The 27,365-nt window shown below is 35.2% G+C and overlaps 1 protein-coding gene across 3 annotated transcripts in view; it reads left to right on the forward strand.

Annotated features, from left to right (window-relative positions):
- LOC141399204 (uncharacterized) overlaps positions 1 to 27,365 on the forward strand; it is a 132,415-nt gene that overhangs the window by 86,462 nt on the left and 18,588 nt on the right. For all 3 annotated transcript variants that reach the window (XM_073977469.1, XM_073977468.1, XM_073977470.1), the window contains one exon: positions 3,499 to 4,059. In XM_073977469.1, coding sequence (XP_073833570.1) covers positions 3,975 to 4,059 — 85 coding nt within the window. In that variant the 5' untranslated portion in view covers positions 3,499 to 3,974. The remainder of the gene's footprint in view (positions 1 to 3,498; positions 4,060 to 27,365) is intronic.

Raw genomic sequence — 27,365 nt, forward strand, 5'->3', positions numbered from 1 at the left:
AAACATCCACGATTATTTAAAAAATATTTTTAAAAAATCCACGATTATTTAAAAAATAATTTTAAAAAATCCACGATTATTTAAAAAATAATTTTAAAAAATCAACGATTATTTAAAAAATAATTTTAAAAAATCCACGATTATTTTAAGAATAATTTTAAAAAATCCACGATTATTTTAAGAATTATTTTAAAAAATCCACGATTATTTTAAGAATAATTATAAAAAATCCACGATTATTTTAAGAATAATTTTAAAAAATCCACGATTATTTAAAAAAATATTTTTAAAAAATCCACGATTATTTAAAAAAATATTTTTAAAAAATCCACGATTATTTAAAAAAATATTTTTAAAAAATCCACGATTATTTAAAAAAATATTTTTAAAAAATCCACGATTATTTAAAAAAATATTTTTAAAAAATCCACGATTATTTAAAAAAATATTTTTAAAAAATCCACGATTATTTAAAAAATATTTTTAAAAAATCCACGATTATTTAAAAAATATTTTTAAAAAATCCACGATTATTTAAAAAATCCACGATTATTTAAAAAATATTTTTAAAAAATCCACGATTATTTAAAAAATATTTTTAAAAAATCCACGATTATTTAAAAAATATTTTTAAAAAATCCACGATTATTTAAAAAATATTTTTAAAAAATCCACGATTATTTAAAAAATATTTTTAAAAAATCCACGATTATTTAAAAAATATTTTTAAAAAATCCACGATTATTTAAAAAATATTTTTAAAAAATCCACGATTATTTAAAAAATATTTTTAAAAAATCCACGATTATTTAAAAAATATTTTTAAAAAATCCACGATTATTTAAAAAATATTTTTAAAAAATCCACGATTATTTAAAAAATATTTTTAAAAAATCCACGATTATTTAAAAAATATTTTTAAAAAATCCACGATTATTTAAAAAATATTTTTAAAAAATCCACGATTATTTAAAAAATATTTTTAAAAAATCCACGATTATTTAAAAAATATTTTTAAAAAATCCACGATTATTTAAAAAATATTTTTAAAAAATCCACGATTATTTAAAAAATATTTTTAAAAAATCCACGATTATTTAAAAAATATTTTTAAAAAATCCACGATTATTTAAAAAATATTTTTAAAAAATCCACGATTATTTAAAAAATATTTTTAAAAAATCCACGATTATTTAAAAAATATTTTTAAAAAATCCACGATTATTTAAAAAATATTTTTAAAAAATCCACGATTATTTAAAAAATATTTTTAAAAAATCCACGATTATTTAAAAACTATTTTTAAAAAATCCACGATTATTTAAAAAATATTTTTAAAAAATCCACGATTATTTAAAAAATATTTTTAAAAAATCCACGATTATTTAAAAAATATTTTTAAAAAATCCACGATTATTTAAAAAATATTTTTAAAAAATCCACGATTATTTAAAAATTATTTTTAAAAAATCCACGATTATTTAAAAAATATTTTTAAAAAATCCACGATTATTTAAAAAATATTTTTAAAAAATCCACGATTATTTAAAAAATAATTTTAAAAAATCCACGATTATTTAAAAAATAATTTTAAAAAATCCACGATTATTTAAAAAATAATTTTAAAAAATCCACGATTATTTAAAAAATAATTTTAAAAAATCCACGATTATTTTAAGAATAATTTTAAAAAATCCACGATTATTTAAAAAAATATTTTTAAAAAATCCACGATTATTTAAAAAATATTTTTAAAAATCCAAGATTATTTAAAAAATATTTTTAAAAAATCCACGATTATTTAAAAAATATTTTTAAAAAATCCACGATTATTTAAAAAATATTTTTAAAAAATCCACGATTATTTAAAAAATATTTTTAAAAAATCCACGATTATTTAAAAAATATTTTTAAAAAATCCACGATTATTTAAAAAATATTTTTAAAAAATCCACGATTATTTAAAAAATATTTTTAAAAAATCCACGATTATTTAAAAAATAGTTTTAAAAAATCCACGATTATTTAAAAAATAATTTTAAAAAATCCACGATTATTTAAAAAATAATTTTAAAAAATCCACGATTATTTAAAAAATAATTTTAAAAAATCCACGATTATTTAAAAAATATTTTTAAAAAATCCACGATTATTTAAAAAATATTTTTAAAAAATCCACGATTATTTAAAAAATATTTTTAAAAAATCCACGATTATTTAAAAAATAATTTTAAAAAATCCACGATTATTTAAAAAATAATTTTAAAAAATCCACGATTATTTAAAAAATAATTTTAAAAAATCCACGATTATTTTAAGAATAATTATAAAAAATCCACGATTATTTTAAGAATAATTTTAAAAAATCCACGATTATTTAAAAAAATATTTTTATAAAATCCACGATTATTTAAAAAAATATTTTTAAAAAATCCACGATTATTTAAAAAAATATTTTTAAAAAAATCCACGATTATTTAAAAAATATTTTTAAAAAATCCACGATTATTTAAAAAATATTTTTAAAAAATCCACGATTATTTAAAAAATATTTTTAAAAAATCCACGATTATTTAAAAAATATTTTTAAAAAATCCACGATTATTTAAAAAATATTTTTAAAAAATCCACGATTATTTAAAAAATAATTTTAAAAAATCCACGATTATTTAAAAAATATTTTTAAAAAATCCACGATTATTTAAAAAATATTTTTAAAAAATCCACGATTATTTAAAAAATATTTTTAAAAAATCCACGATTATTTAAAAAATAATTTTAAAAAATCCACGATTATTTAAAAAATAATTTTAAAAAATCCACGATTATTTAAAAAATATTTTTAAAAAATCCACGATTATTTAAAAAATATTTTTAAAAATCCACGATTATTTAAAAAATATTTTTAAAAAATCCACGATTATTTAAAAAATATTTTTAAAAAATCCACGATTATTTAAAAAATATTTTTAAAAAATCCACGATTATTTAAAAAAAAAATTTTATAAAAATCCACGATTATTTAAAAAATATTTTTAAAAAATCCACGATAATTAAAAAAATATTTTTAAAAAATCCACGATTATTTAAAAAATATTTTTAAAAAATCTACGACTATTTATAAAATATAAAAAAAAACACAAAGATTTAATAAACACTTTTAAAAAATCCACGATTATTTATAAAATATTTTTAAAAATCCACGATTATTTAAAAAATATTTTTAAGAAATCCGCAATTATTTAAAAAGTTTTTAAAGTAACCACGAGTATTTAGAAACATTTTTAAAAAATCCACAATTATTTAAAAAGTTTTTAAAATACCCACGATTATTTAAAAATATTTTTAAAAAATCCACGATTATTTAAAAAGTTTTTAAAATATCCACGATTATGTCGACAAAACCGACTGATTCTCGTTTGCTTATTAACTTTTTGTTATAGGGTGTTCAAAGAAAATTATACACCTACTGATTTTTTTTTGTATTTCTCATTTCAGTTAACAAATCAGTGAAAAAAGTCTGCCTAGAATCTAACGTCAATGACTAAAGTGTCAAGTTAAAAGAGGGATTGAAGAATTTGTATCCAACATTTTCTTACAAAAAACAACATTTTTTATTGCGATTTATCTCTCAATACACCACCGCTGTCTTGCAAAAACAACAACATTATCATCAGCGGTAAACCAAAAATTAACGTCATTGTTGTTGTTGCTACAAAATTTGTAATATTTGTGTCAGAAAAAATTCACCGCGTGACGTACTTATTCGTACATTAATCCCATTTTCTACTGGCCTTAATAAGACAGCAGCCACCAACTAACCTCCGACAACAACAGCGACTCAACAAGCCACGACTATTGCTTTGGCAACTTCATTCATTCTCCATTGATTTGTCTGTAGCTGTGTTCTCCATTTTAAGAGCATTCAAACTGAAGCTGTCAAAGACGACGAAACAGAAGCAGAAGAAGCAGAAATGCAGGATTTGAAGCATTGGCTATTACCATTTTTAGCCGTTGCATTGCTTTTACTAGCGGTTGCATCTTCATTGCAGTTTGCCGGTAAGTAAAAATGTTATTGACAGTTTTTTATGATTTTGTATTTTAATTCGAAGTTAATAAATTTAAATGACTGAATTCGCACATGTGGATGATGGATAAAGATGCGAAAAAGATAGATTTGTAGATATTTTTGGAATGAAGGCTAATGAAGTTTTACTGAAATTCTTCTACTAGTGTGTATACAAACATGATTCAATATTGGAGAGAGAGTTGGGAGTTGTTTCGATAGAATCTTATTACGGCACAGAATTAGTATAATCATGGCATGCGTAGGATTATGGTAAATATTTTTACTAGATGGGTCCAACATTTTTTTGGAACTCCTACCTCCGCATTTTGTTTCATTTGATCAAAAAACATTATATATGAAATTTAATTAATTGACTCTATGCTTAAGTCATTCATACAATACGTAGCGCACACTCGGCAGCTCTTTTTATCCGACGGGTGGGAGACTTAAGACATCAGTACATAAGTGCCATGGCATTATTGTATAAAAGAAAAGTTTTTTAACATCAGTCTCATCTGCGCCCATGCCCCGACCGAAGAGAAAGATAAACAGACCAAGAATATACAGTAGAGTCGCGATAACTCGTACCTCGATAATTCGTAATCTTCCATAATTCGTATAAGCTGTCGGTCCTTGAAGCCATTTCCTTCGCATTTTAACCTCTCTAATTCGAAATCCTCGATAATTCGTATAAAATTGCCGGTCCCTTGAATTACGAATTATCGAGGTTTTACTGTATTCTACGAGCGCCTATTCCGCTCAACTGATTCACATGCTGGAAGACGGCACTGCTTGTATCGATAATATGGAAGCGCAGTGTCAAAGAATAACCCACTCACTTCAAACTGCCGCAAAATCTGTGCTTGGGTACCAAAAACCACTACCTTAAAATCTATGGTACGATCAGGAGTGTCGTAAGGCTACTGAAGAAAAGAACGCGGCATACAGAGCAACCCTGCATTCAGTAGCAACACGAAGCGCGAAAGAAAAATATCGGGAGAAGAGGAGAGACGTATTCTCAGAAGAAAAAAGAGAGAGCAAGAAAAACGTGAGCGCGAGAAACTCGAGATGTTCAGGAGTCAGAATGAAATCCGAAAATTTTACCAGAGTGTAAAACACCAGACTGAAGGGTATGGTGCAGGCACATTCTCCTGCAAAGATCATGAAGGGAATCTGGTAACTGATACAGATAGCGTACTGAGGATCTGGAAGGAGCATTTCATGAAGCTCTTAGTATCGAATATGGGCGGCGATGAAGATACACCAGAACCAATCGCAAACGACCACCCACCCAAAGCGAGTTCATGACAGCAATTAATCGCCAGAAAAACAATAAATCAGCTGGAGCTGATGGGCTGCCCGCCGAACTGTTCAAGACCGGTGGCGAAATGCTGATAAGGAGTATGCATCAGTTAATTACCGAAATTTGGGAGGAAGAAAGCATACCCAACAATTGGAACCTCAGCCTCCCGTACACATGAAAGGAGACAAGACGGGGTGTACAAACTACAGAGGCATAAGTCTGCTACCAATCGCATACAAATTGCTGCCGAGCGTACTGTGTGAACGTTTAAAACCCATGGTCAATAACATACTCGGGTCATACCAAAGCGGTTTTAGACCTGGTAAATCGACAATTGACCAAATCTTCACACTGCGCCAAATATTGGAGAAGACCCGCGAAAGACAAATCGACACATACCACCTGTTCGTCGACTATAAGACCGCCTTCGTCAGCCCAATTCGATCAAAGGTGTTCCAAGCCATGTCTGAGATTGATATCCCTGCGAAACATTTACGCGATTATGCAGGGTGACATTGGTTAATACAAGATCGCCTGTTAAAGTAGGAATGAACCTCTCGGAACCTTTTGAAACAAAACGAGGTTTCAGACAAGGTGACAGGCTATCGTGTGACCTATTTAACATTATATTGGAAAAGGTCATACGAGAAGCGAATGTATATACAGCACTATATACAATAAGGATATAATGTTACTGGCCTACGCAGACGATATTGACATAATAAGTCGATCAACTCGATCCGTAACAGCCACCTTTGCGAAAAAAGAGTCTGCCAAAGTGGGTCTGGCAGTCAACGGCGATAAGACCAAATTTATGATATCAACACGCAAGATCTCCAGTAGACTCGGACCAACTGTTGATGTTCAGAATTAAAATTTTGAGGTTGTAAATGACTTCATTTACCTCGGCACTGCGATAAATAAAGCTAACAACATCAGTTATGAAATCAAGAGAAGAATAATGTTGAACAACCGATGCTATTTTGGTCTAAATAGTTCAAAAGCAAAACCACCTCTCGTCAGATCAAACTTACACCCTATCAGACGTTGATACTACCCGTACTTATGCATGGATCTGAAGCATGGGTATTTTCGAAAACAGATGATGCAGAACTTGGCGCGTTTGAGAGAAAAATTCTTCGAAAGATTTATGGTCCAATATGCGTTGACGGTGAATACCGGCGTCGTATGAATCACGAGCTGTACCAGCCGACCGATATCGATATAGTAAAACGTATCGAACTATAACGATTGCTTTGCCTGGCCACGTCAGCAGGATGGATAGTGATGCCCCCGCCAGAAAGGCATTTGAATACGAGCCACTCGACGGTATACGCGCCAAGAGAAGGCCAAAACTCCGATGGAAAGACCAAGTTGAAGAAGATATCACAAAACATGGCATCCAAAATTGGAGAAGTAAAACAGAAGATCGGTGCGTTTGGAAATCTCTTCTTAGTTCGGCTTATGGAACAAGACGTTCTGTTTAGTACAAAAGCCATCTAAGTAAGTATGTAATAAAATATGGTTTTATTTATTATTAAGAACTACAGTAGAATCGTGATGAATCGTACCTCGATAATTCGTATAAACTTTCGGTCCCATAAAGCCATTTCCTTCGCATTTTAACCTCGCTAATTCGAAATCCTCGATAATTCGTATAAAATTGCTGGTCCCTTGGACTACGAATTATCAAGGTTCTACTGTAATTAAAATACGGTGCATCATTTAAGCTGTGAGTAGGATTTTTAGAGTAGTATGAATACTTGGATTTTTATTTCCCAAGGGTGTAGATTTTTAACATATTCGGATATATATTTCAAAACAAAAAAACTGTAAGACTGTCCCTTTATAAAAAATCAGTTTACTTCCTTCTCAGTTGAAAACAGACCGTAATAGTGCAACTTTTGTTAATAAATTGTGCTTGCCAGCTCATTTGATAGCTGGGAGTAAATGTACATAAATAGCCACATGTGACTTATACGCCTTTTTAGCGGGTTCATCATCGCTCATTCTTATTATATGGCCTAGCCAACGCAATCGCTGCATCTCGATACGTTTAACTATATTTATGTCGTTGTGTAGCAGATACAGCTCGTGGTTCATGCGACGTCGATATTCACCGTCAACGTAGATCTTTGGACGAATTTTTCTCTCAAACACACCAAGCACTGCCTTATCTGCTTGCGCAAGTACCCAGGCTTCGGAACCATACATCAGCACGGGTAGTATCAGTGTTTTGTAAAGTGTTATTTTTGTTTGACGAGTTGTGACTTTGTTTTTAAAGTGCTTACTTAAGCCAAAGTAGCATCTGTTGGCCAATACAATTCTTCTTTTTATTTCACAACTGATGTCGTTTGTTGTGTTTACGGCGGTGCCGAAGTATGCGAAGTCTTTTACTACCTCAAAATTATAGGAACCAACTTCAACAGTTGGTCCGATCTCAATGGACGCATTGCGCGTCGACACCATCAGCTTGGTCTTCTCGCCGTTTACCGCCAGACCCACTTTAGCAGATTCTCCGTCGACCTTTATAAAGGTATCAGTTACTTCTTTTACTGATCGTCCCATGATGTCTATATCATCAGCATAAGCAAGTAACATGTGGCTATTGGTGTAGATTGTGCCACTTCTTTTGACGTTTGCCTCTCGTATAACCTTTTCTAGCAGGATGTTGGAAAGGTCACACGAAAGGCTGTCTCCTTGCCTGAAACCTCTTTTGGTACAAAACTCTTCGGAGAGGTGTTTTCCTATTTTAACTGAAGATCTTGTGTCAGTTAGAGTCATTTTACAAAGCCGAATGGGCTTTGCGGGGATACCAAATTCAGACATTGCTTGGAATACCTTTGAACCTAGCGGGCTTTCGAAGGCTGCTTTATAATCGACGAAAAGGTGGCAGGTGTCGATCTGCATCTCTTGGGTCTTCTCCAGTATTTGCCGCAGGGTAAATATCTGGTCAATGGTGGACTTGCCAAGTCTAAAGCCGCATTGGTGTGGTCCAATTATCTCGTTGACCATAGGCTTTAGTCGTTCGCACAATATCCCTGACACGATCTTGTAGGCAATAGGGAGTAGACTTATGCCCCTCTAGTTAGAGCATACAGTATTATCTCCCTTCTTGTGGACGGGACACAGGATGCTCAGGTTCCAATCGTCGGGTACGCGTTCTTCCTGCCAGATGGAGCTAACTAGCTGATGCATACACCTTATCAGCGTGTCGCCTCCGGTTTTAAACAGCTCGGCTGGTAGGCCATCAGCTCCTGCTGCCTTATTATTCTTCAGCCGATTTATTGCTGCCATTACATTATCTTGGCTGGGCGGTATACATTCAATACCATCTTCTGGGATTGGGACTGTGGTATCTTCGTCGTCTTCGCTGCTAATGGATACCAACAGTTTTCAAAAATGCTCTTTCCATATCCTGAGTACACTATCTGCATCCGTTACCAAATTACCCTGCTGGTCTCTACAGGAGGATGTGCCTCTACCAAAGCCATCAGTTTGATGCTTGTCTCTTTGGTAGAATTTTCGTACTTCATTCTGGCTCCTGTACATCTCGATTTTTTTCACACTCCCGCTTTTCCATCTCTCTCTTTTTCCCGCGGAAAAGACGTTTCTCCTCTCACCTTTTCTCCCTGTATCTCTCTCGTGCGCTACGCGTTGCTACGGATTGTAAAGTAGCCCTATATGCCGCATTTTTGTCTTCGGTGGCAGCACGACACTCCTGATCATACCATGGATTCCTTGGTAGAGGTCTCTGGTATCCAATTATGGATTTTGCGGCTGTTTGCATGGAGTGGGCAATGCTTTGCCATTGCGCTGATATGTTATCGGGATGAGGAGTACTTTGATTAAGCAATTGGGTTAGTTGAGTGGAATATGCTGGGGCTATCTGTTGTGATTGCAGCTTACCGATGTCTAACTTTCGTGTTGTGCCTGTTCGTACTTTGTTTGCTACGTTTAAGCGGGTGCGTACCTTTGCTGCAACAAGATAGTGGTCCGAATCAATGTTTGCGCCTCGGAACGATCGTCCATCCAACACGCTCAATAAATGTCTTCCATCTATCACAACATGATCAATTTGATTTCTTGTTTTCTGATCTGGAGACAGCCAGGTGCCCTTATGAATATCGAGATGATTAAATTTGGTACTGCTAACTGCCATGTTTTTTGCAGCTTCAAAGTCTATCAGCCTCATACCATTGTCAGATGTTTCACTGTGTATACTGAATTTCCCGACTGTTGGGCCAAAGATATTCTGCTTTCCAATTTTGGCATTCAAATCGTCTAGAATAATTTTAATGTCATGGGCAGGGCAACGGTCATAAGTTTCTTCTAAGCGCTCGTAAAATATATCTTTGGTCTGTTCGTCCTTTTCTTCAGTGGGAGCATGAGCGGAAATAAAGCTGACGTTGAAGAATTTTGCTTTTATTCGAATTTCAGCAAGTCATTAATTCACTGGGGTGAAGCTTGATACCAGATGTTACCAGATGTTTTAGCCTCCGACTAATTACGAATCCGCAGCCAAACTCATGCTTTACGTCATGGCAGCTATAATACAGTGCGTCACCTTTAGGTGTTGTTGTGACGCCTTTCCCAATTCATCGTATTTCCTGTATGGCAGTAATGTCGGCCTTGTACTTTTCAAGTACATCTGCCAATGCGTAAACTGCACCTTCTCTATAAAGAGTGCGAACATTCCAGGTGCAGATTCGCAGATCCTCAACTTTAGAGGGGTTTGTTTTTCTTTTCTTTCGATTTTTCATAGTAGGCTGTTTTTTCTAGGGGAAGGTTACTAACCCGACGCCCAAACCCAAGTTTTTAACGTTCTTATGGGTGAACGCGCGGCACATGTTAGCTCACTACTTTTAACGGGTGTTAAAGGCAGTTCACCAGGTGACACCACGGGGAGGTCAGTGTCCACTTGAGATGCCATGTTAAAACCGGTCAGGACCGTTCCTTGGTATCTTCCATCCCCTACGTCACCCAACAATCCTACCTAACTAACAAAAAACAATGAAGAAAATATCTGTTATAGTTTCCGAGAAATAGCTGTTTCTTTCTTCAGAAATTTGCAAATGACGTATTTTCCAAGATTGCGAAAAATGTTCGACTTTAGGAGCACGTCACGCCCACACCTTCCATCTAAGACAGTTTACACATAACTAATTACTTCCTTACTTACTTACTAAGTAGTGAGTGCGGTGGCACAGAGCTAGTGTGTCTGACTACAAATTCTAGGGTCGTGTGCATGGTAGAATAAGAAAAGGTAGCAGCAATACACAGCTGACTGAACTGGGTTGTAACGTTAGTGTCAATTTTCATATGACACTTTATACATTTATTTCTATTTCGATGTACATTAGGGACATATATTTTTTGAGAAAAACAAAATATATCATTCGGAAGAAACCATTTCCCAGAAAGACTTCTTCATATCAATGATATGTAACCTCCTCCAAGTTCGAACGATAAGCCGCGCAGTAAATCCCCGCTTGTAGAGGCGATGCAACGTTTGATAATATGTGAGGTATTTTGTTAAAATTTAAAAAAATAAAGCCCTAATAAACATGTGCTTCTTTGATTTCTAAAACAAAACATTGAAACAGCTTCTCCTTTTTCTATGAATTTCCAGCGACCCCAAACTTTTCTGCAAGAATTCTACTTTCTGCGAGAATTTATGCATTTAGTGGAATGATGTGGAAACATAAAAATTGAAAATGTAACGAATTTTCATCATGTTTTCCAAAATATTCAACCAAATGTGAAAAATTATTAGTTTTTTAAATTCCAATAATTTATAGACATTTCCTTGTTTTGTTTACAAATACAACTGGCAGTAACGTTACAAACAAAAACAAATTCCTTTGTGGTTGTTGTTCGAGTTGTATTTGTTGTAGTATTAACTTTACCTTATATTTGTTCTACCATGGGTCGTGTGTTCAAAGCTCACCGGCGGCATGGGAGTTTTTTGTTCACAAAATTACGAAGAAATGTTGATGTACATGGATACTTTTAAACAACCCGTAGTGTTCTTACCAGTAGACTAGTGTGTAGTTTGTTTGGCTACAAATCAGAAGTTCGTGTGTTTAAAACCGGTAGAGAGCGAAATAAAAGAAAAAAACAAAACAATTTGTGTAGTGTTTTTTATATTATTTCACCTCAATTGTTCTAAAAATATAACTGCTAAACCTAAATAACGACGGGACGTACACAAATATTTCTACCACAACAACGCTCTCTGAGCTTCCGTATTACCCAAATACGTTGAGTACAAAATCACATTTAAAACACCAAATCCGCGACCAAAACTTTTTTAAATGTTTTCATTCGTAAAATAAATAATTTTGCTTTTTTGGATTTCAGGTTTTGTTAGGCTTTTGTTTTCAAAATAAAAAACACATACACATACAAACAATAACTTTCTGTCATAGTTGAATTTGTTCAACCCCCCCCTCATACCAATTGCGGATATTATTCGAATGTTCGACACAACTTTCGAAAACGATATCACATTCGAAGAATTGGCAATTGTTTTTCGGGTGCCCCTCATACCAATTGCGGATATTATTCGAATGTTCGACACAACTTTCGAAAACGATATCACATTCGAAGAATTGGCAATTGTTTTTCGGGTGTACACAAGCACGTTGTTCTTTTGTTCGTCAAAAGTTTAAAAACGATATCGTTTTCGAACATTTGGCGAATGTTTTTTCTTCACAAGAAAAATTGTTTCGAGAAACATTTTTTACTTTGAAAATTTTTTTGTTTCAAAAAAAAAATTTACGTTGTTTGTAAAAAATTCCCATTTGCTTTTTTCAAATAATTTCGATATAAATGCTACGTATAATATAGACAATAAGTGTTGATAAAGAGAACATATGGGTAGGTTGCCAAACACAAGACAACAATGTTTATCAACAGTTAAATATCGCGTCGCAAACATAAAGAAATAAAAACGGAAAAGGTACATAACAGAAACATCAAGAAACTCCACAAAAAATGTTTTTCGCCACTATCGTAAAACTATCGTCAATCATTCGCTAATAATATTATTAACGATATTCGAAATCGAAGGATTTCCTGCCACAAACTGAGCGACGAGTGAATCGTTTTTAATTCATTCTCGTGTGTAGTTCTCGAACAAAATATCCGCAAAACTCTCGAGAAACATTCGAAAACGATATCGTTTTCGATAGCAATGGTATGGGGGGCCCCCATACCATTGCTATCGCAAACGATTCGTTTTCGAATGTTTTTCGATAGTTTTGCGGATATTTTGTTCGAAAACGAGACACGAGAACGAATTGAAAACGATTCATTCGTCGCTCAGTTTGTGGCAGGAAAACCTTCGAATTCGAATATCATTTATAATATTATTAGCGAATGAAAGATGATAGTTTTTACGATAGTGGCGAAAAACATTTTTTGTGGAGTTTTTGATGTTTCTGTCATGTACCTTTGCCGTTTTTATTTCTTTATGTTTGCTACTCTATATGTAACTGTTGATAAACATTGTTGTCTTGTGTTTGGCAACCTACACATATGTTGTCTTTATCAACACTTATTGTCTATATTATACGTAGCATTTATATCGAAATTATTTGAAAAAAGCAAATGGGAATTTTTTACAAACAATATAATTTTTTTTTTTGAAACAAAAAAAATTTCAATGTAAAAATGTTTCTCGAAACAATTTTTCTTGTGAAGAAAAAACATTCGCAAAATGTTCGAAAATGATATCGTTTTTAAACTTTTGACGAACGAAAGAACAACGTGCTTGTGTGCACCCGAAAAACATTTGCCAACCCTTCGACAGTGATATCGTTTTCGAAAGTTGTGCCGGACATTCGAATAATATCCGCACTTGGTATGGGGGGAACTTACAAAAAATATACGCTCGACGTATTTCGGTAGTTCTCATAAGAATACATGTGTTCTACTTTTTTCACCACACACGCCCTGGGTATACGGTCGTATATAGGTATGGGCCTAACATATGCTTTTTAGCTTTTTTTTTAAATATGTACTTAAAAACATATTTATGGAAGTACTTCCTTCCTATGACATCCCCATGTAAAAATAATGACTTTTACGGTTAATTTGTAAGTAGTTACTACTGCCCAAATTTACTGAATAAAGTCATTATTTGGTAATGATTTTTTTTGCTGGGAACGCACTTTTATTACCGTTCTAAAATAGATCAGCTTCATTCCGTTGTCGGATGAACTTACCGACCCAGGATATTTTCCCTATTCCAGATTTAGAATCACAGATCATGGTCCTTGATACGTTTGCGGGGCCGTTTATAACCCGACAACAATTCAAGCTTTAATTGATCCTTTATTGAGAGAGAATTACGATGAGAGAAATATTACGATAGTTAAGGTTTGAATGGATGCCAGTCACTTCTTATCACGCCCAGCAGCCATTTATGTTGGTCGTCGTATGGTTTTTTTGGAGCTTTCAGACCATTATTCTAAGAAGCATGTACTTGCAAACGAAATGCAGGGAGTACCGTAAGTTGTGGACCGGTATTGCCCACCTTCGAACTGAAACTTAATTTGGAAAAAAATATGACGAAGGCCAAATTTTAGACCAAATAGGTTAATCAGTTCAGAGTTATCGCGGTCTCCAGCCACTCACTACATATAACGCCATAAGGGTTTTTTCACCTTTCGGGATGTTTTCTTAAGAAGCATTGACTCGCCCCTGAAAAAACTTTTTTATAGTGAACTTATCCGAAATTTTGTGTGTGAGGTACACTAAGGAGTGTACAAATATAGATTTTATTCGAACCTGATCTATATCTGGTAGATATATTAGGATGTGTAAAGTATGGACCAAAATCGGTAACTTCCTTCAATAGTTATCATGCGCACTATTCTCCCGAATATATTTGAACTTTTGTGGGGAAGGTACTTGAAGAAGTAGACTTATAAGGCTTATCTTCGGACTTAAACTATGTTTGGAAAAATATTACCAAGGCCAAATGTTGGACCGAATCGACAGATCCGTTCGAGAGTTATCTAGCCCTCCAACCACTATACACGGTGTCATAGAGGTTTTTTGTTGCTTTCAGGCTATTTTCTCAGGAAGTATGGACTTACCCCTGATGAAACTTGTACAGTCGTATGGGGGACAGTAAATACAAGTTGTTACGACAACAAATCAAAGCAATTCGATAGCAGGTCCTAAACTGAACTTTTTCGAAATTTTGAGTGGGAGGAGTGGACTGATTGAGCCCATATCGGAACCTCATCTACGTCTGGTAGAAATTTCACAATGTGCAAAGTATAGACCAAATCTGCTACTCCCTTCAAGATTTGTCGTGCGCACAAATTTTCCAAACATTTTCGAAATTTTGTGGGGGAGGTACCCGAAGGTGTGGACCGATATAACCCAGTTTCGAACTTAAACTAAGATTGGACAAAATAATACGAAAGCCACATTTTGGACCGAATCGGTTAATCCGTTCGCCAACCAGGTAGACAAACGGACGGACATGACTAAACCAACTCCAAATTTTCCGAAACGCATTTCGTCCAAACAAATTTGGCGTCTAAAACCATTATTACGATGAGGCACATTTTGGCCATATGAAACTGTATATACCCTCGTTAGCATAAATGCTACATGAAAATTGCACAATATACATACATAAAAGTGACTGGCGTATGCTGATCACAAAAGAAGTAACATGTACATGTCAAAAATCGAAAGATAATCTACTGTAGAAGTAAGATCAAGTTGATGGTATCGACGAGCAATGCGTCCACTAACCTCGGACCACCTATGCATGTTTGTAAAGTTTGCAAACTTATAAGAAGTTTACTTCGATTTTTATAATTTTCCATACATTTGTGTCGTATCAACACTACTCCTCTTGAATTATAGAAACTGGTAAAAATTGTTTTCATTTGCGTAAATTTTTGAATTTTGTGCAATCTCCCACACCACAAATCATCATCAACAAAATAAACATTTGAGACAAATATTATTTTCCAAGTATTTGTTCAACATAAAACCACAAACTGAAACGTTAAAGATCACACATTTATTAACACATTCTTTTAACCATGAATTATTGTGTAACATTTATCACTTATCAAACGAACCAATCAGTCAACCAAGCGTTGAATACCACAAAAAAATTAAAAAAAAAGAGTTAAAATACCGTAAAAAGGGGAAATAAAACTAAATTTAGGCAAAAATAAATGAATGTTTGTAACAATTGGTGTTACTACCTGTTGAAGAGCTCAACTAAGTGACTCGGCTATTCATATACTCTGTTAGCTATTTAGATGGGTGGTTTATGGTTATGACAAATTTAAACTGAAACTGAAACTATTACTGAAATTGTTAGTCGATGAATAATATAAACAAAGTAACTGTTACGTCATTGCCAATAACCAAAAGTGGAATTATGTTAAAGGTTTTGGTTTTAAAAGGCAGATTTATTTTCAGCAAACATTTTAAAATCTATATATATAAAAATTGTGTAAAAAATGTATAGTAATTCATAAAATGAGAACGGCTAGGCCGATTTCTGTAAAATTTTTTGTCGGTTATTCGTATTTTCGAGGAGAAGGACTTTACGGAAGAAATTTTTGGAAAATCTCTCTGGAAAGGTCGGAAAATTGGAAAAATCGAAAATTGAGTTTTTGTATGAAATTTTATTCCTTAATATCGAGACGAAGTTCGCCGGGTCCGCTAGTTTAATATGAAAATTGTAGAAGGTCTTTGTTTATGAATTTCTTTCAAGTCCGGGAAAAAATTAGAATCGAATAAAAAATGGAATTTTTGGTCTAAAGAGTTTAAGAACTTGAAAGATCGTAATTGATTTTTTATGCTAGCAAATGACAAAAAGGATATGCCGCAAGGTTAATATTTGTTCAATAGTGGATTTTCCAGGTCTAAAGTTACATTGATGTCGTCCAATTGTTGTTGTTGTTGTTGTTGACCAAAGGCTTTTATCGTTTACTTGATATAGGCAATAGAGACCCGAATTATGCCCATGTAGCATGGTAGAACAAATACAAGGTAAAGTTAATACTACAACAAATACAACTCGAACAACAACCACAAAGGAATTTGTTTTTGTTTGTAACGTTACTGCCAGTTGTATTTGTAAACAAAACAGGAAAATGTCTATAAATTATTGGAATTTAAAAAACTAATAATTTTTCACATTTGGTTGAATATTTTGGAAAACATAAATGAAAATTCGTTACATTTTCAATTTTTATGTTTCCACATCATTCCACTAAATGCATAAATTCTCGCAGAAAGTAGAATTCTTGCAGAAAAGTTTGGGGTCGCTGGAAATTCATAGAAAAAGGAGAAGCTGTTTCAATGTTTTGTTTTAGAAATCATAGAAGCACATGTTTATTAGGGCTTTATTTTTTTAAATTTTAACAAAATACCTCACATATTAACAAACGTTGTATCGCCTCTACAAGGTGATTTACTGCGCGGCTTATCGTTCGAACTTGGAGGAGATTACATATCATTGATATGAAGAAGTCTTTCTGGGAAATCGTTTTTTCCGAATGATATATTTTTTTCTCAAAAAATATATGTCCCTAATGTACATCGAAATAGAAATAAATGTATAAAATGTCATATGAAATTTGACACTAACGTTACAACCCAGTTCAGTCAGCTGTGTATTGCTGCTACCTTTTCTTATTCTACCATGCCCATGTAGTTTGAACACACATAACAGGATGATCACGATGCAAACATCGGGTACGCGTTCTTCTAGCCAAATAGGTATACCCACTTGATGCATACACCTTATAAGTGTGTAGCCTCCAGTCGTGAACAATCGATTCCTATAGCTTTTTTGGGATTATATCCTTGGTATTCTTGTCGACTTTGTTAGTACTGGATACCAACAGTTTGGAAAAAACCTCTTTCCATAGCCTGAACATGATATCCGTGTATGTTCTCAGATTACCTTGCTTGTCTTAATAGGAGGAAATCCATGTTTGAGTTACCGAATTTCTACGAGAGAGGGTATTTTCCACAGGAAAGTCTATATTTACATTAAGCAATTTTCCTTGCGGCAATTGTCAGTTTTATGGAGAGGGAGGCAAATGGTAACCCTTTGCCTCTCAACACACTCTCTCATCGACAAACTGACAATTGCCGCAAGGATAATTGCTTAATGTAAATATGGACAAACAGAGAGAAATTAGGATTGTCAAAAAATCGAAATGAACAGGTGCTAAAATGAAATCCGGAAATTGCGAATATATGAAGTAAACAAAATCTACGTTTAGGTACAACTTAATAGGGATTATACACTTTGATACGATAAACAAGTAAAAAAGTATCAGTCGGCTTTGCCGACAGAGATATACCCTTAGCCCATGTGAATTGAAACTTTCATCTACGGACAGATCGAATATATTTAGGGTCTTTTCAGAATTTTGTGGTCCTTTTTGGATATTTCAACTTGGCGACAAAAATTAACTTGGCGATTAGGATTAAAGTTCAAAAGTGTTGCGGAGGAGGTACTTAAATGAATGGTCCGAAATAGTCCATTATGGAAGTCGATCTTATTTTGAGAGTCATATATTTTCGATAGATATCGCGTTAACTAGTCATTTCAGTGGGTCATCGTATAACTCTTGGGCCAGTATGCCAGAAAGCATGGACTTATCCACAGAAAACATAATATCGCATTAAGCAGGGCCACAGCGAACAGCATAGGTACGCATTTCCAAAGGATCTGCGGACAGGTCCTAAACTGCACTTAGACATACATGTTGAACTTTTGTGGGGGAGGTACCCTATGGAGAGGACCGATAGGGGTCATTGTTGAAGTTAAACTAAATTTAGACAAAATGTTTGGACCGAATTGGTTGCCCCGTTCATTTTAGTAACATTTTTTAAAAAATTGACGGGAAGTACCGGAAGTTGTGGATCGGTATTGCCCATCATCAAATTATGACGAAGGCCAAATTTTGGACAAAATCGGTTGATCAGTTCGAGAGTTATCGTGCTCTCCAGCCACTGCATATGGTGCCATAGGAGTTTTTTACGCCTTTCGAGCGGTTTTCTCAAGAAGAATAGAATTGCCCCTGAAAAAAAATTTTACCTTCGTGATGGAGGCACCGAATGCAAGTTGCTTCAATAAAAATTAAATAGATTAGAGACCAGGTCTTAAAGTAAACTTATCCGAAATTTTGTGTGGGAGGTATATGAAGGAGTGGACAAATATAGACCATGGGGGTTATCATGAACGGCAATTCCCCGTGAATTTTTTCACATTCTCTCTTAAGTTGCAACGGAGGAAAAACAAAACTCGAGGGGAAATTTCATTCATGATAACCCCCCATATTTGAGCCTGATCTATATCTTGTAGATATATTAGGATCTTTAAACTATGGACCAAATCGGTCACTCCCTTCAGGAGTTATCGTGCGTACAATTTTTCGGAGTAGGCAGATAGAGCTTATCTTCGAACTGAAACTAAGTTTCAACAAAATATTACGATGGCCAAATTTGGGACCGAATCGGTGGATCCGTTCGAGAATTATCTTGTGCTCCAACCACTACACACGGTATTATAGTTTTTTTTTGCATATTTCAGGCTATTTCCTCAGGAAGTATGGACTTGCACATGATGAAAATTGTACCCTCGTCTGAAACGGATTTCGTCCGTATTTCCAGTATTTCGATGAGGCACATTTTGCCCGTATGAAAGTGTGGCATAAACGCTGAGGGTATAATGAACTTCGAGCCAACAAATGTACCAATACCTACCTTAAAGAGAGGCCACTGTATCCACAATACCACACCTCTAGACGGTATAGAGATTTATACCGATGGCTTTATTATAGAAAGTGGAACAGAGGCAGACAGCGATACCCTCAACCTGTGACTCTCAATCACTGTAGCGGGTTTTTTCGTACCGGATGGACCCGAAACTGAACCAACCAACACAACATCAAACCTATGATTTCACATAGGTTTCGCGCTGCAACAACAACAACAACATGTGACTCTCAACCTAAGTTGAACAATAATTGTAGCATCCTTTAAGACGGGGTGACGTAGGGGATGAAAGCCCAGAATTTATGTTGGTCCCTCTTTCATCTCAAGTGGACACTGAACTCTCCGTGGTGTGAGCTAACATGTGCCGGGCGTTCACCTATAAGAACGTTAAAAACTTGGGTTTGGGCGTCGGGTTAGTAACCCTCCCCTAGAAAAAGCCGCCCACTATGAAAAAACGAAAGAAAAGAAAAACAATCCTCTCTAAAGTTGACGACTACCGCAAACGTTTTAAGGAGCATGATCTGCGAATCTGCACTCTTTATAGAGAAGGTGCAGTTTACGCTTTGGCTGATGTATTTAAAAATACGATGTATTGGGAAAAGCGCCACAACAACACCTAAAGGTGACGCACACTATTATAGCTTCCACGACACAGACATGAATTTGGTTCCGGATTTGTAGTTGGTCGCAAGTTGAAACATCTGGCTTCACTCCAGTGAATGAAAGACTGCAATACGGATAAAAGCAAAATTCTTCAACATGAGCTTTATCTGCGCTCATGCTCCAACAGAAACAAGCACGAACAGACCAGAGATATATTCTACGAGCGTTTAAAAGAAACATATGATTGTTGTCCTGCACATGACATTAAAATTACCATTGGCGATTTTAAAGTCAAAATTGGAAAGGAGAATATCTTTGGCACAACAGTCGCGAAATTCAGTCTCCACAGTGAAACATCTGACAACTTTATGAGGCTGATAGACTTTGCAGCGGCAAAAACATAGTAATTAGCAGCATCAGATTTAAGTATCTCGACATTCATAAGGGCACCTGGCTGTGATAGTATCAAGGTGATCCAAGAAGATGTTGTTGAATGTATACCACCCGGCCAAGATGAGGTAAAGTCAGTAATAAACCGGCTTAAGAATAATAAGGCAGCAGGAGCCGATGGCCTACCAGCCGAGCTGTTCAAAACCGGAGGCCACACATTGATAAGTATGCATCAACTAGTTAACACCATCTGGCAGGAAGAACGCGTACATGGTGATTGAAACCTGAGCATCCCGTGTCCCGTCCACAAGAAAGGAGATAAGACTGTATGCTCTAACTACAGGGGCATACTTCTGCTCCCTATTGCGTATAAGATAGTGTCAGGGACATTATGCGAACGACTAAAGCCTATGGTCAACGGAATACATAATTGGACCTTACCAATGCGGCTTTACACCCGACAAATCCACCACTGACCTCATGTTTACCCTACGGCAAATCCTGGAAAAGACCCAAGAGATGCAGATCGACACTTTCCATCTTTTTGTCGATTATAGAACAGCCTGCGACAACCTCTTAAGTTCAAAGCTATTCCAAAGCCATGTCTGAATTTGGTATACCGGCAAAGCTCATTCGGCTTTATAAGATGACTTTAACTGATACCCAGTCCTCAGTTAAAATTGGAAAGAACATCTCCGAACAATTCAGTACCAAAAGAGGTTTTACCCCCTGTTTTTGTAAAAGTTTTTATTCTTTTCACACGAACTGTCAAATTTTGTAGATCTATTTACTCGCCTCAGCGGCAATGTAGAGCTCTGATTTTTAACAGAGGATTTCTTAACTATATATGGAACGCGTGTACGAAAAATTAGGTACGTATGTCATCTGGGGGCTGAGCTAGGGATGCCTAAATTATTACGAATATAGACGAACGAACAAAAAATAGTTACAAAAACTGGGGGTTAGACAAGGAGACAGCCTTTCGTGTAATCTCTTCAACACCCTGCTGGTAAAGGTTATACGAGATGCAGATGTTAAAATAAATGGCACAATTTACACCTATCGAAGGCTTGGCCTGCCAGCTCTGCGTGTACCGTTATTTGCCCCATATATATACGTCTTTTTGACGGGTTCATCAACGGTCATTTTTATGATGTGGCCTAGCCAACGCAATTGTTGCATCTCGATACGCTTATCTATACTGATGTCGTTGAATATCAGATACAGCTCGTGGTTCATACAACGTCGATATTCAGCGTCAACGCAGATTGGCCCGTAGATCTTTCGAAGAATTTTTCTCGTAAACACACCAAGCCCTGCCTTATCGGCTTGCGCAAGTACACAGGCTTGGGAACCATACATTAGCACAGGTAGTGTTAGTGTTTTGTAAAGCGTTGTTTTTGTTTGACGAGATGTGGCCTTGTTTTTAAACTGCTTACTTAAGCCACAGTAGCATCTGTTGGCCAACACAATTCTTCTCATTATTTCACAACTGATGTTGTTTGTTTTGTTTATGGCGGGACCGAGGTAGAAGAAGTCTTTTCCTACCTCAAAATTATAGGAACCAACTTCCCCTGTTGGTCCTGGCTCCATAGACGCGCGTCGACACCATCAACTTTGTCACTTTTGCTGATTCTCCTTCGACCCCCTTTACTGATCGTCCCATGATGTCAATGTCATCAGCATCAGCAAGTAACATGGTGGACTTGCCAGGTCTAAAGCCGCATTATATAATTGTTCCACAAACATCCCATAAGGGACAAGGGAGACTTCTCGCATTGGTATGGCCCAATTGTCTTGTTGACCATAGGCGTTAGTCGTTCGCACAATATCCCTGAACGATCTTGTAGACAATAGGGTCTAGACTTATGTCCCTATAGTTGGAGCATACAGTCTTATCTCCTTTCTTGTGGATGGGGCACAGGATACTCAGGTTCCAATCGTCGGGTACTCGTTCTTCCTGCCAGATGGTGCTAACTAGCTGATGAATACACCTTATCAGTGTGTCGCCTCTGGTTTTGAACAGCTCGGCTGGTAAGCCATCAGCTTCTGCTGCCTTATTATTCTTCAGCCGATTTATTGCTGTATTTACCTCATCTTGGCTGGGCGGTATACATTCAATACCATCTTCTGGGATTGGATCTGTCTGAATGTCTTCCATCTATCACAACATGATCAGTTTGATTTCTTGTCCTTTGATCTGGGGATAGCCAGGTGCCCTTATGAATATCGAGATGCTTAAATGTGGTACTGCTAACTACCATGTTTTTTGCCGCAGCAAAATATATCAGCCTCATACCATTGTCAGATGTTTCGCTGTGGAGACTGAATTTCGCGACTGTTGGGTTAAAGATATTCTCCTTTCCAATTTTGGCATTAAAATCGCCTAGAATAATTTTAATGTCATTGGCAGGAAAACGGTCGTATGTTTCTTCTAAGCGCTCATAGAATATATCTTTGATCCGCTCGTCTATGTCTTCGGTTGGAGCATGAGCGCAGATAAAGCTTACGTTGAAGAGCTGTGCTTCTCCGTGTCGGTGTTGTAGCAAGTCTTTCATTCACTGGAGTGAAGCTGGAGACCAGATGTTTTAACTTCCGACTAACTACAAATCCGCAGCCAAACTCATGCTTTGTGTCATGGCAGCTATAATATATTGCGTCCATTGGGTGTTGTTGTGACGCTTTTCCCAATCCATCGTATTTCCTGTATGGCAGTAATGTCGGCCTGCTCCTTTTCTATAAAGAGTGCGAACATTCCAGGTGCAGATTCGCAGATCACGATCCTTAAAACGTTTGCGGGGGTCGTCAACTTTAGAGGGGTTTGTTTTTCTTTTCTTTCGTTTTTTCATAGTAGACTGCTTTTTTCTAGGGGAGGGTTACTAACCCGACGCCCAAACCCAAGTTTTTAACATTCTTATGGGTGAACGCGCGGCACATGTTAGTACACTACCTTTAACGGGTGTTAAAGGTAGCTCCCCAGATGACACCACGGGGAGGTCAGTGTTCACTTGAGATGAAAGAGGGACCAAGATAGACCCTGGGCTTGCTATGCACGGTGCTCTTGAATCAAATTTAAATGGAAGGTGCTTACACCTGGCAAGTTTTTGCGGATTCTGAAACTACAATGTTCGCAGATAAGAAAAATCAAAAAACAAAAAAAAATCGCCGGAGCGCTTTTTAAATAAATCGCGATTCAAGTTGAAATTTTTTGGGGTTGTTTAGGTTTTTGCGATTTTGCTTGGAAACCGCAAGTCCTATCAAAATGGGAATAAAGAAAATGTTGTAGCTATCGAAATTCTCTACAAGATTTACCTTAATGATATTTTCGTAGGTTTTACAACTTTTGCGATATAGAAGTTGAAATTGGGGCTATTCAAATTCAATTCAATTCTGTATCGTCTCCTTATAAAAGAATGTCATGATTGCAATTTCCCAACTTAAACTTATATATCTAAAAAAAAGGTACAACCTAAGAAAAATTACATAAGCCAGTTTTGTAAAGAATTTTCACAGCTATAAGATTTTCTCAGGTCCCATGCCGATAAGACTTGCCGTATTCAAGAAAAATCGCGAAACCCTAACAAAAACCTAAAAATGTAAAAGTGTAACAAAAAAACCTAAAAATGTTACAGCCTGAGAACAAATCATAAACGTCAATCCTGTAGAGAATTTCCACAGCTACAACATTTTCTTTAGCTCCATTTCGATTGGACTTGCGGTTTCCAAGCAAAATCGTGAAAACCTAAAAAACACCTGAAAATGTGAATTTTGATCGCGATTTATTTAAAAATCCCTACAGCGATTTTTTCTAGTTTTTTGGATTTTTCTCATCTATGAACATTGCTGTTTCAGAATTCACAAAAACTTCCCCTGTGTAAGCGGTTTTCATTAAAAGTTAGTTAAGGCTCACCCTTCATGACATTGTTTTATAAGGGGGCGATACAGTCAGTGCTTTGTCCCAATTTGAACTTAAATATCTCAAAAACGGTAAAACCTACGAAAATATAATTAAGGTCAATCTTGTAGAGAATTTTCATAGCTACAACATATTCTTCAGTCCTATTTTGATAGGACTTGCGGTTTCTAAGCAAAATCGTGAAAACCTAAACAACCCCTAAAAATGTCAACTTGAATCGCGATTTATTTAAAAAGCGCTCCGGCTTTTTTTTATTTTTTGATTTTTCTCATCTATGAACATTGTAGTTTCAAAATCCACAAAACCTTCCCAGGTGTAAGCACCTTCCATTTAAATTTGACTCAAGAGCACCGTGTATGTTAAAGCCGGTCTTGAGCGTTCCTTGGTATCTTTCATCCCCTACGTTACCGTGGTTGTTGTTGTAGGAACACAAATATGTCGTTTGTATATTATTTCAGTTATCAGGTTCTGGTTCCTCTGTATCCAGACTCAAAAACTCTGCAACCTCGGCTGTGTCATAAAGAATCAGAAGACAGGTGGGTGGGATTAGCTGGGCAGCTAAACAAATGCAGTTTGTCGTGTGGTCCCAATGCACATGCCCCGGGCAGGTGTTGGGTATCGTGGCATCAATTCGGGCCCAATTCGAAGTCTGGTTCTTAACTGGGGTAAAACCACTCGTGTTTGCCTAGGCAGCTGGCGTTCTTTTGCTGCGATGGATGGGCGGTGGAACACAGCGCAACTACATCAGTGTGAATGCTATCCAAGCCTGCCTGATATGCTCGTTGGTCTAGAGCAATGGTGGGCAAATTGCGAGAGACTCATGTATTTTTTAAACTTTTGTGTATGAGGCCGAGCATTTCTGCCCAACAGTGGTCTAGAGGTTTATTCCTTCGGACTTCTTACTCTCTCTCTCTCTCTCTCTCTACAGATCTCTCCTTGCGTGCCTGAGTGGGAAGCCTGCCCATAACATCGTGGCAGGGATGATCAACCTGTTGTGTTGGTGCACTGGTAAAACCGTTATCAAAATGGAATACGTCGGTCCATTCCTTCAGGTACCTCATCCCCAAAAGTTCAAAACTATTGAGCCTTCATATAGTTTAACGTCACTTCTCTGTTTGTGTTAAAATGTTAACAAATACTTCCTGAGAAATGTCCCAATATTTGAGGTCACTCCTTCATACACCATTTTCACTGCCATCACAGCAATAAACGTGGATTTTTTAAAGAATATTTTTTCATCCGCCATCATCGCAATGAACGTGGACTTTTTAATGAAAACACTTTTTAATTCCCTCTCAAAATTATTATACTAACCTCGTAACCTCTCGCCACTTAGTTACGCTATATATTCCACGATGATACACATAATATCTGAAGCATAGTCCCACAAGAAGAAGGAGAAAAAAAAAAACAACCAACTACCGCATCATTAAACAGTTGAAGCGTTAATTAGCTTAGCTTACAATGGCCACTGTGTGGAGTAGGAAGAGTTGCCCGCCAAGCCAAGCGAAAAATCCAGCAGGTTGATGAGAGTAGGTGACGGTGTCACTTCAAATAATTTAATGCGTTAAGCAATTCAACGTCAAGACTACCATTGTAACATTTAGTAGGCCCTAATATTATTATTTTGCGTTGAAGTGTTTGGTGACTCTCCATTTTTGTTTTTTTTTTTAATATTAGGTGGCAAATTGTCAGATGCATTTTTACGATCAGATTTTTTATTTTATTTGGAGTTTTTTAATTAAATTAAATGTAAAATGCGACAGCCATATACGTAGGCCCATAAATCATAGAATTTTTAATGGTCTTCGTTACAGTGGCGTCTAATTGGTTCCTCTTTCATAATGGCAAACTATTTTGTTTTTGTTGGGATTTTATAACTACCTTATTGCTGTTGCTTCTGCTGCTGTTATGGCATGTCATGATGATGACTTTGTGATGAAGGAATTTCAATTAGCCGGGTGGAGAATGACTTTGAGTTTTTTTGTGTTCATTTTACATTTCCAAAGCTGTTAAGCTAAAGTGTTAAGGTTTTAAAAATATATATTTAATTGTTTTTATAATTGCAATTAATATAAATGTGTTTTCTTTAATGGGTCTTAAACTGCAATTTGCCAAGATGAAAACTAATTTCAGCATTTTTTATTGCTTCCGCTTTTTTTTAATATATCTGAGATCTATGGAGACTTGCGAAGTATGCGTTGAATAATTAAAAAAAAATTGTATGGTGGTGATCCAATAGTCGATGAAAAAATATTCTTTAAAAAATCCACGTTTGGTGGTCTAATGTTGGATGAAAAAATATTCTTTAAAAAATCCACGTTTGGTGGTCTAATGTTGGATGAAAAAATATTCTTTAAAAAATCCACGTTTGGTGGTCTAATGTTGGATGAAAAAATATTCTTTAAAAAATCCACGTTTGGTGGTCTAATGTTGGATGAAAAAATATTCTTTAAAAAATCCACGTTTGGTGGTCTAATGTTGGATGAAAAAATATTCTTTAAAAAATCCACGTTTGGTGGTCTAATGTTGGATGAAAAAATATTCTTTAAAAAATCCACGTTTGGTGGTCTAATGTTGGATGAAAAAATATTCTTTAAAAAATCCACGTTTGGTGGTCTAATGTTGGATGAAAAAATATTCTTTAAAAAATCCACGTTTGGTTCTTTAAAAAATCCACTTGCGAAGTATGCGTTGAATAATTAAAAAAAAATTGTATGGTGGTGATCCAATAGTCGATGAAAAAATATTCTTTAAAAAATCCACGTTTGGTGGTCTAATGTTGGATGAAAAAATATTCTTTAAAAAATCCACGTTTGGTGGTCTAATGTTGGATGAAAAAATATTCTTTAAAAAATCCACGTTTGGTGGTCTAATGTTGGATGAAAAAATATTCTTTAAAAAATCCACGTTTGGTGGTCTAATGTTGGATGAAAAAATATTCTTTAAAAAATCCACGTTTGGTGGTCTAATGTTGGATGAAAAAATATTCTTTAAAAAATCCACGTTTGGTGGTCTAATGTTGGATGAAAAAATATTCTTTAAAAAATCCACGTTTGGTGGTCTAATGTTGGATGAAAAAATATTCTTTAAAAAATCCACGTTTGGTGGTCTAATGTTGGATGAAAAAATATTCTTTAAAAAATCCACGTTTGGTGGTCTAATGTTGGATGAAAAAATATTCTTTAAAAAATCCACGTTTGGTGGTCTAATGTTGGATGAAAAAATATTCTTTAAAAAATCCACGTTTGGTGGTCTAATGTTGGATGAAAAAATATTCTTTAAAAAATCCACGTTTG

Source organism: Musca autumnalis, unplaced genomic scaffold (genome assembly GCF_047663935.1).
Source record: "Musca autumnalis isolate F117 unplaced genomic scaffold, ASM4766393v1 scaffold_3, whole genome shotgun sequence".
Taxonomy (NCBI): Eukaryota; Metazoa; Arthropoda; class Insecta; order Diptera; family Muscidae; genus Musca; species Musca autumnalis.